General features: G+C 61.8%; 1 protein-coding gene across 1 annotated transcript; it reads right to left on the bottom strand.

Moving 5' to 3' along the window:
- Nucleotides 1–40: 40 nt before the first annotated feature.
- On the bottom strand, nt 41–10,831 carry PTCH2 (patched 2). The gene is made up of 22 exons (XM_018072036.3): nt 10,626–10,831; nt 10,437–10,506; nt 10,125–10,216; nt 7,953–8,148; nt 7,740–7,861; nt 7,318–7,465; nt 6,965–7,096; nt 6,731–6,886; nt 6,515–6,607; nt 6,301–6,426; nt 6,101–6,219; nt 5,582–5,987; nt 5,185–5,497; nt 4,782–4,924; nt 4,514–4,694; nt 3,752–4,035; nt 3,025–3,162; nt 2,767–2,909; nt 2,398–2,497; nt 1,768–2,013; nt 1,203–1,616; nt 41–1,092 (listed from the first exon to the last, which is right to left on the bottom strand). Exons 1-21 carry the CDS (start codon nt 10,829–10,831, stop codon nt 1,203–1,205), a joined length of 3,828 nt encoding a protein of 1,275 aa, XP_017927525.2. The 3' UTR covers nt 41–1,092.
- Nucleotides 10,832–13,516: the final 2,685 nt, after the last annotated feature.

Raw genomic sequence — 13,516 nt, 5'->3', positions numbered from 1 at the left:
CGTTGCACGGGGACATGGTGAGAAATACGGTTTCCCAGCAAGATGTGCCCGGTGGCACCGCGGGAGCCCACTGTCCTGTCAGCATGCACTGTCCTGTGCGTGCTCCAGCACGTGCCATCACCTGGGCAGAGCACGGGTGTGGCACGAGGGGCCGTGACCCTGGGACAGCTCAGGGGCTTGGCCCAGCAAGGACCATTCCAAGGATCTCCCCCTTCCAAAATCCTGCCTGTGCAGTGGGGAGCAACAGTCTCCCTGTCTCCACCATGGCACATCCATGATGTCCAGCCCTTCCATGCTTGCCACTGGGGAAACTGAGGCACGGAGTAGCGCATCGGAGGCGGTGAGCTGCCCACGGAATGGGGGCATGAACCAGGTCTGCACCCCTGGGCTCCTGCTGCCTCCAGTGGGCAGCCCTGCACTGGCAAAGGGTCTGCCCGCTCCCTGCCTGCACTCTGGGCAGCGGGGCAAGGCCGTAGGCTGAGAAATAAATCTTTTAAAATAAGCTTAAAAATATATATCTCTCTATAGATAGTTTCCCTTTGCAATAAATAAAGGTGGGGGGTGCCCGCCCCAGGCCTTGCCTGTGGCATGCCAGGGCACAGCTGGCTCTGGGACTGCCCCTTTATCAGGACGGGGGGCATCAGGGCACCCTGTTGGGGTACCCCAGCTCATGGCCTGGGATGGGTGGTCCCAGGAGGAGGTGATAGGGAGCAAGCAGTGACCCCACAGAGGGGGAGCTGGCATGGCACCAAGTCCACCTTGCCAGCAGCTCCAGAAACAGAGGGGGGAGTTAGTGCTTCCATTTCTGGGGGGCAACAAGTCCAGGGCGGGATAACCCCAAACCCTGGGTGACAGGACATGGCACCAACGGCACAGCCTCGGGTGAGGGACACGCGGGCACGGCGTGGCCTGCACACAGCTTGCATAGAAGTGCCAGCCTGCCCTACCAAGCCCTGTTGCAGGGTGCAGGGGGGCCGGTCCTCCTCGGCCGAGATCGCTCTGGCCATTAGCAGCACAACGCGGGCGACCCCGCTCTGCACCCTCCTGTGCCCACCGGGTGCTGGGGAGATGCTCTGCCCAGGAACCAGCAACCTGCAGAGAGAGAGAGAGAGATTTGGAGGGTCAGCTGGGTCCCTCCACACACACCTCACACCCCCACTCTGCCGTGCATCAGTCCCAGGGTGGGGTGTCCCCACGCTCACCTAGCGCTGGGCACCTGCCCCGTGGTGTCCCATGCTCTGCATCTCAAAGGCATCGGGCACGGCGGTGCCGCTGGTACTGGGCACACTGGGCTCGTCCAGGCAGTCCCGCTCGCTGCTGGCGAAGCCCTCAGGGCTGAAGGTGGGGTAGGAGCCAGGCAGTGTGGGGTGCAGGGCCACCGTCACCGACGCAGTGGCTGTGACGGTGGTGTAGCTGCCAGCAGGACCCTGCAGGTGGGTGCTGTAGGTGGGCAGGGCTGCGGTGGGGGCTGGCCGGGTGCCTGGCGGGCAGGGCTGTAGGTGTTCTCGGGGCAGTGTGGGGCACGGCTCCCCAAAGGGCAGGGTGGGTGCAGGCTGCGGGCCAGAAGCCTCCTTCTTCCCCTGAACCTCCAGGCTGTCCTTGTAGGGCTTCAGCACCTGGAGGGGGAACATGAAGCATGAGGGTCCCCAGTCATACTGAGCATTCCTCCAGCAACACCACCAGCACCAACATGGGCACCCATGCCCCAGACCCTCTCCCAGGGGATGCAGGGGAGCTGGCGATGCCACAGCGGGCAGAGACACTCACGGTGATGCGGGGGAAGCTGGGGTCCTTGCCAGCCTCCAGTAGGATGTGTGCTGGGGTGGGGGGCACAATGAAGGGTCCCCGGGGGTTGCCTGGCCCCACACCGTCTGTGTAGTGCTCCGTGTCCGAGGGCTCAGTGAAGGTGGCAGGCCAGGCTGGAGCACGCCGGACATACAGCCCTCCAGGGCCCAGGCATGGGGGCACCGACTCTGATGGGGTTAGGCAGGGGCCATTATCCACTAGGGATGCCTGGGGAGAGAAGACAGTGTTGGAGGAGCTGGAGATATACAAAGATGGAAGAATGTGGAGAAGTAGAGGTGATGTGAGGATGGGGACACAGGTGATTCCAGGTGAAGCAGGGATGGGATCAAATGGGTCAGGGAGAGATGGGGGAAGTTGAGTGTGGGGTGAGGGAGGAATAGGGTCAGGTAGAGGCAAATTGGATATGGGTCAGAGAAAGGATGGTACAGGGTGATGGAAGGACTCAAGTGAATATGAGACAAGGCTGGGACTGAAAAAGGCAAGCATGGGGACAGGGTGAAAGGGGGACAGGGTGAGGAGCAATGGGGGATGGAGAGGGGTGGGTACGGGGTTGGGGAGGGCCAAAGATAGGCAGGATGGGGGGTTTTGTACCTCAGGGGGTGGCCCGACGACAGAGAGCAGGACGGGCAGCAGCACCAGCCCGTTGAGCAGCCCCAGCAGCGTCAGGATGGTCAGCACCGCAAAGAAGTACCTGGGGGTCACAGGCAGAAGGGGTAAGCAGGCACAGGCATCATGAATCACGTCCCACCCCAAACATGGCTTTCCATGCCACATGCCCTGGCCCCGCGGTGTCTCCCCAGTCTCCATGCAAGATGGAACGGGTGTCCCCAGCAAGACACATCCTCAGCAGCTGCCACACATCCCCACCACCAGCCTGAGGAACTGCCACACTCACCAGCTCCCTTTACCAAAGCTTTTGGAGGGCAGCAAGTGGCTGGTTTACCCTCCTTCAGTGCTCACCTCATGATGAAGTCAAACTCGGAGCCGGCCAGCATGAGGACACCCAGGAGGGTGGAGACAGCACCATCCATCACGGGGGCAAAGGTGTGCTCCAGCGCCGCGGCCGAGCGCACGTTCCTGCTCCCCACAGCTGTCAGGAAGCCCTGAGTGGGATGGGGATGTCACACAGGGCTTGTCCCTGTGTGCCACCCATGGTGTGCCACCCATTGGCATATGGCCAAGGGAGTGAGGGTGCCAGGGAGTGGGAACTGGGCTCACCAGGGCCACGTGAACAGTGAACTCCACACCGATGCCCACCGAGGCGATGAGGATGACCACTGGGATGGCGCTCAGCTTGATGCCCATCAGCCCCATGATGCCAAACAGCTCCACAGCCATCATGGCCAGGATGGACACCTGAGGGGTGATGTTGTCAGTCAGGGGTGGCTCTGACTGGCTGTCCCCTCTGCCTGGCAAGCTTGGTGCTACTTTTCCATATAGGACAGCCTCACCTCACTGACCCTTTTCCCTCTATTTGGGTTCCCCCTATATTTCTATCCCAGCCAGTCCCTATTTGGAGTGTCCCTCTGTCCCACCTATTGGGGGTGGCCCTCACCGTACTCTGCATAAATGTCCTCAAACTCCTGCCCACTACACACGTTCCCTTCCTAAGAGGTGTCCCTAATCCCTCCATATTAGTCCCCCCCTCACTGCCACCTCCATATGGGTGTTTCCATCACCCCCTTCTTCATGGATGTCCCTAGGTCCCCCTGTACCTCCATATGTTCCCTTCATCAGTGATATAACTGACCCCTCCATACAGGAGTCCCCCACCCACTGCCACCCCTATATGGGTGTCCCTTCCTCCCCAGGGTGCCCCTGGCCACCCCATCGCCCAATTCCCATGACACAGGTACCCAGGGCCACTTAGCAGGACGGGAGAAAGGCTGGATGCCCCTGACCCCACCCCTCAGGATCATCCCCATGCATCAGGGTGCGTACTCACGATGATGCCAGCTGTCCAGGGGTTGAGCAGCAGCAGGGCGCAGACGAGGAAGGTGCAGGCCAGCAGGATGCTGATGGCCAGCAGGAACCAGTGCCGCAGGCCGATGTACTGCTCCCAGAAGAGGAAGGGGTATCCGCTGGGGTAGCTCAGCACGCCGTGGCGCTGGGCGGCCTCCCGGCAGATGGCCCGCACGCTCTCAATCGCCTCCACGAAGTCGGACGTGCGACGCAGCCCACTCAGGTAGAAAGGGAACTGGGCGAACTCCAGCGGCTGGGCTGCTGGAACTGGGGAGAGAACGGGCAGTGTGAGGGTACAGGCAGTGTGGGGGTACAGGCAGCATGAGAGCACCACGGTCACACCAGTCTGAGTGCAGCCTGGGCAGCCTGATGCCTGGCTGGGTACCATGGCTCTTTGGAGTGTGTGGGGAGAAGACTGAGGGCAAGGAGGAGGGGTTTTCCCTGCCAGCAGGATGCTTGTGGGGTAGTGGGTCACATGGAGCAGACGGGAAATAGAGGGGCTTCTTTGCACTGAGATGCTCATGAGCTGGAGCAGGGGTGCATTGCTGTGTGCTAAGGGCACAGGGAGTGTACAGAGGGCTGCTCAGGGTGTGGAGTGCAGGGAGACACGGGTGGGGCACTGAGAAACAAGGCAGTTTATCAGATGGGATGGGAGATGTGGGGGGTTTTCCTTCGGGGCTAAAAGGTGTGGGGAGTAGGGTACTCTGCAGGAAGATGCCACAGAGAGCCCTTTGTGCTCACTCACTTCGCAGGTTCTCGCCCGTGGTGTCGTACTTGTCATGAATCCACTCAGGTGGTGGTGGGTAGAAGTTGGCCTGGGAGGCAGCAAAGCCCAGGGGGTCGTTGCTGGCCCACACCGTGAGGCAGATATAGAAGGTGTCAGGGGGGATGATGCCGTTCTCGTCCACCAGCCGCCGCGTGGTCAGCTACGGGAGAGACAGGAGAGGGCATGAGCTGGGCAGCAGGCACAGAATTGTCTCCAGCCCAGTCACTCCAGCCCTGTCCCCACGCACCTGATTGAAGTTGAAGGGCTCCTTCTTGTTGCCGGTCTGGATTAGGAGTTTGTATGCCAGCGCCCCGTCCTCGGAGCCATTGCGGTAGCTGTCATGGGTGATGCGCCCGGCCTGCCAGTCCCTGTCGAAGGTGGCCTGAAGCCCTGGGGATGCAGCACGGGGACTGAGCATCCCTGGGGACACACCATCCTGCACACCACCCCATGTGACCCAGGGAACATGGTGCCAGCGGGATGGGTGCACAGAAACCCCAGGGCTCAGCTTCCAGTGCTGGGCACTTTGGGACTACCCTCCCCAGGGTGATGCACACCAGAAAAGGCATTCCCAGGTCAACAGGGAGCACGAAGGCTGGGGAGAGGGTTGTTGGACAGGGGAGATCACGGAAAAGAGGCATGTCCCTCACCTCGCAGCCAGTCCTGGAAGTAATGGAGCCACATCTTGGGCAGGTCGCGATTTCCCTCCCGCACCACATATTTGACGGTGCTGAAGGCCTGGTGCAGGCTCAGCAGGGCAGCTTGGGCACCCGGGTAGTGGAAGCCACCCTTGGTGACAATGAACATGTTGTAGAAGGAGAAGTACTTGAACTGGGCCGAGATGAAGGCGTGTGCCTTGGTGTCCCGTGGCACGATGTCCGTCAGGTAGAGGCCGTCATGCACCATGGTGGTGCCGTAGAGGCTCAGCCCCAGCAATGCCAGGAACAGCACCACCACTACCGCCTGCGGGGACAGGAAGGGGGTCAGGCAGGGTCCCGTGCCACCCACCCACCTTGGGTGGCACCACCAGGGCTGCCTCCACCTCACCTTGGTCCGGGTCCGCAGGAGGAGCGGGGCATACTTCTCTCGGGCGAAGTCAGCGAGGCTCCAGCGGCAGAAGGGCAGGGGGACGCACTCCCGCCTCCCCTTGGCCTCATCCAGCTGCGCCAGCAGATCCCGGGTGGAGCTGGATGGGGCGAAGACCTGAGAGCCCAGGGGGTCGCTGGGGGGCAGGAGGACGGCAGGCGAGGTGCACACCTGGGAGGTGGGTGGCAGGACGGTGACGATGTGGTGGCCCGAGGGGTCGCACCGGGTGAAGGCTTGCACGGTGGTGGTGATCTGGGTGCTGGTGGCCATGCCGGGATGCCCATAAGGGGACGGGTGGCAGGCATGGTTGTCGTTGGCGTCAGCAAGCTCTTGTGGCTGAATCTGGATAACCCGTGAAGAGCAAGGGCTGTGAAGAGAGTAAAGGAGGACACAGGGAAGGATGAGAAGATGTTTAGCCACCCCATGCTTCTTGGGGGAACTGCAGGGTCAGCCCCAGCCCAGTCAGCCCAGCACCAGTACCTGTAGAAGCAGCAGAGGATGTCGAGCCGGCGTTTCTCCCGGCGGTGCAGGTCCAGGCTCAGGATAGCAGGGAACACAAACAGCACCATGGCAAAGTTGAACACCACAACCACTGCAGCCTGCAGAGGTAGTGGGAGACATACATCAGAGCAGGGTCTGGCCAGCCCTTCCCACCCCCCAGAGATGGACTGTGGCCCTACCTGGAGGGAGAAGGCACGCAGAGCAGGGATAGGCACCAGGGCTGCCATGAAGAAGGCAATCATGTTGCTGACAGAGGTGAGAGCCACGCTGGTCCCCGTGCGCTTCAGACACTCACCCGTCCGCTCCTGCAGAGACAGAGAGAGGAGGTGATGAGAGGGGCCACGGGGAGGTGGGAGGGGCCGGAGGAGCCCCCGGGCAGCACTCGGTGCTCACCTTGAAGGGGACGTGCTGGCTGGTCTCGGTGAAGGCATGAGCCAAGAGGAACATGTCATCCACCCCAATGCCGAGGGCCAGGAAGGGCAGGACCTGCCATAAAGCAGTTGGTGTCAGTAGATGGACACGGCCACCACTCATGAGGGGACCCAGCCACCCCACAGCCCCCACGGTCCCACCGACCCTGCAGCACCTGGCTTTTCCCCCAGCACATACCTGGGTGGTGGCTGCATTGAAGGAGATGCCCAGCAGTGAGCAAAGCCCCAGGCCAGAGGCGACGGAGAGAGCCACTAGCAGGACCCCCGCCAGGCCCACGGCCCCTTGGGACTTGGAGCAGTCCCACCGCAGCATGGTGACGCAGGCATAGGCCAGCTGGAAGAGCACAGTGGGTTAGTGGGAAGGGGGGGCAACAGAGGGACGGCGGAGGACAGAGAGAAGGGACACACGCACCATGAGGAGGTAGCCCCCAGCCACCCGGATGGCGCTGACGTCAGAGAAGGACTTCATGATGTCGTTGAGCGTGGTGGTGGAGAAAGCGTGGACGCTCTGTGTGGCGTTGGGAGGGATGGAGTCCTGTGCCAACTGCCAGAAGTGCACCCCATTAGAGGAGTCAGGGCCCCCCGCTCCAAGGTACACCCACCCCAGAGCCATTCAGGGTGTCAGTGCCACCACTGAGGGTCCCTACAGACCACAAGAGAGTACTTCAAGGACCCGTGGCCACAAGAAAAGCCGGGCATAGGGGGATGCCATGCATAGGCTCATCCCCGCACAAGCCCCATGTGGGAGCTGTTCCCAATACCCACCTCCACAAATTTCCTCTGCCAGGCCTCCAGGATGGCTCCTGCCTTCTCCTCGCTCCAGCTGATGTCATGGATCTCGTAGTCATCCTTGAAGTGCTCATAGAGCTGCCGGGGGCTCATGAGGAGGAACATGGTCTGCAGGGCCTCGGCGCTGGGGGACAGGCACGCACCTCGCTGGGACCGGCTGCAGTGCCCCAGGATGCAGGAATGGGTCCATCCCCCACCCACGGCACCCAGCCCCACTGCAGGCACCCAGGAGAGGACCCAGGCATCCTGCCCCCCTGCCTCCCCGTGCTCCAAAGTGCTGCCCTGCTCACTAGCCCCATACAGTCACCAGCCTCCCAACATCCCCGCAGCCCCTCCGGCAGCCAGGGCAGGTTTCCTGCACTGTGCCTGGGGGATGCCCGCACCACAGCAGCTCTCACCGTAGCAGCTTGCCCTGGGAGTCTTTGGTTGTGCCGCCTAAAATCAGCTCCTGCTGCCAGCGCATGAACTTCCTGGAGAAGCCGTGGCAGCCCCCTGAGAGTTCAGCCGGGATGTCAGGGCTCTGCAGGTGAAGGGAGGTGTTAGGATCGTGAGGCAGGCAGGAGAGCAGTAACCCCCCACACCCTTCCTGATTCTCATGTACTGTGACCCACCTGCTGGCTCTGCTTGTTGGGGGCACTGGGGGGGCATTGGGGGTCCCGGGGGTCCAGACAGGGCCGCTCCATGTAAGCCTGCCCAACCTCTGCCTTGTCCAGCAGCTCTTTGAAGCCTTCCAGGGATGTGAACTGCCCCAGCTCCTCCATCAGCTGCAGAGGGTCCAGGTTGCTCCACTGGATGTCGGGGCGGCCCCTGGGCAGAGAGCAGGACTGGGGTGATGTGGGATGCCAAAACCCACATGCAGTACCACCACCACCACTGCCAACCCATCCCATGGGTCCTGAGGGTGCCCTCAAAGGCAGGGTGCGAGGATACAGAGGAGCAGCCTCAGTCCCCAGCACATCTCTTACCCCCTCCGGGGGCCGCCTGCGGCATCCCCCGTGCCCTGTGCGGCGCAGCGGGCCATGCCCTGAGTCAAGTAGCGTGCCTGATCCTGTTAGTCCGGGACAAAGCGGGGGGAGCCGGCCCTGCTGCCTGGCCCCGCTTTGTGTGAGCAGTCAGGACAATTACTGCCCGTGGGCTAACATCTTGATAGAGGGGAGCAGGCAGGCAAGAGCTCCCAGCATCCCCTACAGCCCTTCCTGCCATCTCCCCCCAAGCTGGAGAGTTTGGGGCTCAGCAGAGGTTCTGGAGGCTCAGGACACTGCTGGGAGCTGGGCGTGGACCAGGTCCTTGGAGGTCCAGCAGGACCCCATGGGACTTGGGTACCCAGGAAAAGGGTTTTTCCCATTGCCTGCAGATGCTCTGCTCCCTCCACCCCAGCCCGGGGAGCTGGGGGCCAGCTTCCAGCCTCACTCAGCTTCTTTTTTAAGACAGAAAGGACACACAAAAAAGCCAATAACCCAGCCCAGCGCTCCAAAGAGGGGAAGAAAAAGCCCCAAGCAAGTGTGGGCTCTGGGGAGAAACACAGCCTAATAATTCATGAAGGCTGGCTGGGCCAGAGCTGGCCGCTCGAGATTCCCACATACCAACCGGAGCTGCTGCTGCTTCCAAAGAGAGCCCCTTTTATCTGCTTTCGCTTGCTTCACTGAGCCAGGGCAAATCCTTTTGTCTTTCCATAGATTGCTGCTCTTTGTTCTCCCAGTTCCCGCCCCGCTCACCCCTCAGCGTTAAAAAGGGGGACGAGTCCCCATGGGCTGGCCTGGCCGGCGCTCAGCCGGGGTGCCTGCCCGGGCACCCACTCACTCAGCTGCGAGGGGAGATGAGTCCCATCGCTGCCGCGGGTGCCACCCTGCCTGCCGTGTACCCCAGCCCCGGGAGGATACTGCCCACGCTGGCAGGTGATGCCACCAGCATCCTGCTTGACACAGCCGCTCCAGTCCCACTCGCTCCTGCTCCCAGCAGTTCCCCAGGCTGCGATGGGGAGAACCTGAGGTCCTGGGGGGGCCAAAACCAGCCCCCTAGTCCTGGCTGGGGATGCTGCGGCCCCTTCCCCCTCCTCCCATCCGCAGCAGCCTGAATAAGGCCACTATTTCATCTGTTTGGCAAGGGGCAGCTTTCAGAGCAGCATTAGCATGAGAAAGCACGGGGCTGCGTTTGCTGACAATGCACAAGCCGCCCCAGCTCTCCCGGACAAACACACGCGTAAACAGAAGGAATGTGGAGGGGGGCTCCCCCGGCCCAGCCCGGGGTCCCCAGCCCCACCACCGCGGTGTGAGGAGCTGGCTGGGAGTCACCTGCCACCCACCCGGGGACTCTGCATCCTCCGTGCCCGCTGGCACAGCTCAGGAGTGTGGGTGCCTCCTCACCACCGTGGCACCTACGAAGGGGTGTGGGGGGTGGAGCAGCCTCAAGGACCTGCCTGCGGCACAGTTACTGTCCCCGAGTCCCCATCCCTGGCTGGGGGGACAGCACGGCATGGCAGGGACAGGCCAGTTCCTGCCTGTGGGCTGCAGCCCCCCTGCTGTGGTGGTGCAGCCCTGCCCTGCCACCGAGGCCAGGCAGGCAAGAACAGGGACCCGTCCCCAGGGTGTTGACCCAGCAGGACAGCAATGTTGGTGGGACCCTCCTGGGGCTGAGCAGGACAAGCTGCAGCAGCACTGTGGCACCTTGGAGCAGACAGGGCCAAGCTACAAAGGAAGGTCAAGCACAGCCCCTTGGCAGCACCCCCAGCTCCTGCTCTCACCCGTGGCCACCCACGCCCAGGACAGTCCCCCACACAAACTCACGGGAGATAGGCTGAGCCTCCCTGCAGCTTGGAGCCTTCCCAGAAGCAGTCCAGGGGTGTCAGGATCACGCAGGGGAACAGCTTCTCTATCATCTGTGGGAGAAGGAGATGCGAGGGGTCAGCAGGGATGGATTAGACCTCTCAATCTCCCCCAGCCCTGCTGAGCTTCCTAAACCTGTGCCTTCCCACGTGCAGCCACCAGTGCTTTTGCAGCACCTGCCCTGTCCCCACCACAGCCCATCCACTGCCATTCTCTGAGGGACTGATCTTCCGTGGGGGGCTCCCAGGGGGCCACGCCATGACCAGCACTTACCCTCTCTATCATGCCATTCTCAATGATGGGGACACCTGACTTGTAGCAAATCTTGTTCAAATCCCACGATCTGGAAAGGCAGAAGGAGGAGCTGAGAACAGGCAAAATCCCATAGGGGACATGGCAAGGGCTGGTGGGACGTGCAGGGCACAGCGGGGATCCCTGTCCCCCATCTGGAGCTGGACTCACTTTCCATACAGCGAGACTTGGACCTTGCTGGCTGCCAGGGCCGCCTCGAGGTGGAGCTGCAGGGCCTCCTGCGTCAGGATATTGTCCCCATCCCTCTTCGGGGTCTGGATCAACATCTGGGAGGTGTAGACAGACTCCTCGCCCAGCTTCTCCTTGGTGTAGCGCAGCTCCTGGCTCACCCGGCTGCCCGCTGTGGAGGGGACCATGATGTGGCCTGTCAGTGCCAGGGCTAACAGAACCCCCATCCCACCAATTTGTCCTGCCCATCAGGATGCCTAGGGAATGGGATGGACAGGAGCAAGGCACTGCAACATCAGATGGTGCCACGTTGGTGTGGGGTTTCCCAACTGCTGCATCCTCTGGGTGCTCGCACCCAAGGGACCCAAACAAGGAGCACCTCAGGACACACTGGACCAGGCATCCTTCTTTCCACCAACATGGCTGTTTTCAGCCCCAGAACAGCTGGTGGGCTTTACTTTCCCCAGAAAAAACCCACAGACAGACAGCTGGTGAAGCAGAGGGGATGCCCACCTGTGCACTGTTGTGGGTGCTGCAGATGCCCCAAACCTGCCCCTGACACAGCAAGCAAAACTGAGGACACCCCATCCCATCCCAGCTGCTCCCTGGCACTCCAAGGCAGGCAGCGTTTTGACCCGGGAATGGGTGTAGGGAGAGGCAGGCACCCCCAAGTCCCTGCCAGGTGTAGGCTGTCCCTAAAGGGGTTTGGGGACAGGGGAGGGAGATGGTGCTGGGGACATCACTCTTCCCTGCCAAGGCTCTGGGATCTGTCCCTTGATGGCAGCAGGAGAGCTCCAAGCACAGCAGGGCCAAGGTTTCCGGGAGAAGCCGCCGACTTCATTTGCGGCTGCCTCGGCGTGGAAGAGGAATCCCCTCCCAGCCAGCGTGGCTGGGGCTGGGACCAAACCCTGCATGGTCTTTCGCGTGGCTGAGCACCATCCCGGGACAGTTGTCCCCATCCCCTTTGAATGAGAGGCTCCCATCCCCCCAGCACAGCAAAGGGGGGGGATGACACAGCCTGGAGGAGGGTGGGAAGCGGTTCCTGAGGCACCCCCCAAGCGCAGCACTTAGCTGCCCTGCTCCCAAGCCCCTGCCCAGGCCGGGAGGGATGCTGTGCATAGCCCCCATCCCAGTGCCACCCACCAGGGGTACCCCAGGGTGCCCAGCATCGGGTGCACCCCAAGGCAGTGCTGCTGGCAGGGGCGAGGCCAGCTCCTGCCCAGCCCCAGGGAAGCAGGGGGGGTCAGGATTCATCTGCACCAGGACGCTCCCTCAGCAAGAGGCGGGGGCCCCGGCGGGCCTGGCCCCCAGCCAGCACTGAGGAGGCCAGAGCGAGACCGCAAATAAGGAGCAGAATCTTCCCTTTTAATGACTTATTATATGGGTTGGTGTTTTGGGGGTTTTTTTCCCTGCTTTTTGGGAACGGGGAGGGCAAAGCATCTTTATTGTTTCTGGCTGGGCCAGGGAGCAGCTGGTGTCCATCAGATGCCAGTTGGGATAGAGGTTGTGCCAGGGACAGGGAGGGGGGGACATGGCCCTGGCTTTTGTGTGTGTGTCAGAGGGGATAGCAGCACCCAGGGCAAGGGGACAAGGACACAGGGAGGGTGGGTGTCACAGGGGGGAAAACAGGACACCCATCCCATTCCCAGCAGGCTGGGAGGTCGGGCAGGAGGTGTGCCAAGCTGCTCTGATCTCAGCCATGCCACCCACACCGAACCCGGGCGGGAGGTGGGACACAGCGATGGGGGGGTGCCCGGCCTCGCTCCCAGGGGATGCATCCTGCTGCGCCCTGCCGGCATCTCCGCCCAGCACGGCTGCGGGAGGAGCCACACATCTGCAAGTGGGGAGGGGGGGGGAGGGCAGGGGAGCCCCCCGAAAAATTAAAGAGAGAAAAAAAAAAAAAAAGAGAGAGAGAGAGAAAATCAAAAGCCGTCCCTTGTAATTAGTGTTAATTTGGAACAGGGCACTGCAAGCCGTCAGCAAGCTTCAAAGGCCGTGAGGAAGCCTCAAATTCCAACACCCTAATTAACCAAAGAGCAACATGAAAAGACAAGGCAGCGCACACAGGGCTGCCAAGGACACTTCAAACGGGCGCGCGCCCGCCGGCCGGCCAGCCCGGGAGCGGGGCGAGACGCCCCACGCCGCACGCAGCCCCCCGGCCGGGGAGGAGGCTGGGGGGGCACCCCGATACCAACAATGAGCACGTTAATGAGGAACTGTATGTAAATTCTTCCTTTTTTTTGTTGTTGTTGTTGTTGTTGTTGTTTGGTTTTGGATTTTTTTTTTTTTTTTAAAGTCCAATTAACAAAGGGAGCCCTCGGCTTTTTCATGAGAAGGGCTCTCTGGTTCCAATCAGGAGTCCGGGTCCTTCTTACTAACAGCCTGCTCTGCTCCCCGGCAGAGTTTGGCTTCTCCCCCCCTGGACCCCCACATCACCCCAAAATCTCACAGAAGGGCCCGGGGGACTGTCCCTCAAAGCAGTCATGCTTTACATGAGCATCCTCTCCGGGGTGGGCACCGCCCCTGGCTGATGGTTTCATGCTGGGGTGTTGTGGGGTGCAGGCTCACAGCAGTGTGGGCTGGAGGGTGGATTGGCACCCCGATGCCCACTTGCACTCCAAACACCAGGGGTGCAAGAGCAGGCTCCTGCCATGCCCAAGCAGGGAGGGTACGGGTGCCAAGGAGGGGACAGGGTCCCTGGCAGTGAGGATGGCTGCGTGTGCGGCTGCCTCCCTCTGCGGGCCGTGCCGGGGGAGCTCTCCCCATAATTACAGCATCCGCCACAAAATTACAGAGCAGGGCAGGAGCCTCCCTGCCCCCTTCCCGGCCACCCTGCCTGAGCCATCCCCCTGCCACTGCTCCCCAAACCCTCC

The sequence above is a fragment of the Manacus vitellinus genome, unplaced genomic scaffold (genome assembly GCF_001715985.3).
Source record: "Manacus vitellinus isolate BGI_N305 unplaced genomic scaffold, ASM171598v3 scaffold_21_pilon, whole genome shotgun sequence".
NCBI lineage: Eukaryota > Metazoa > Chordata > Aves > Passeriformes > Pipridae > Manacus > Manacus vitellinus.
Note: the sequence above shows the minus strand (reverse complement) of the source record. Positions and strands in the feature narration are given on the sequence as shown.

Coding starts and splice junctions, on each gene's coding strand:
- PTCH2 (XM_018072036.3), bottom strand. CDS start 10,831: ATGGTCCCCTCCACAGCGGGCAGCCGGGTGAGCCAGGAGCTGCGCTAC. Junction 4,036..4,513: donor CACGGGCGAGAACCTGCGAA/GTGAGTGAGCAC, acceptor TTCTCTCCCCAG/TTCCAGCAGCCCAGCCGCTG. Junction 3,163..3,751: donor CCTGGACAGCTGGCATCATC/GTGAGTACGCAC, acceptor ATCACCCCTCAG/GTGTCCATCCTGGCCATGAT.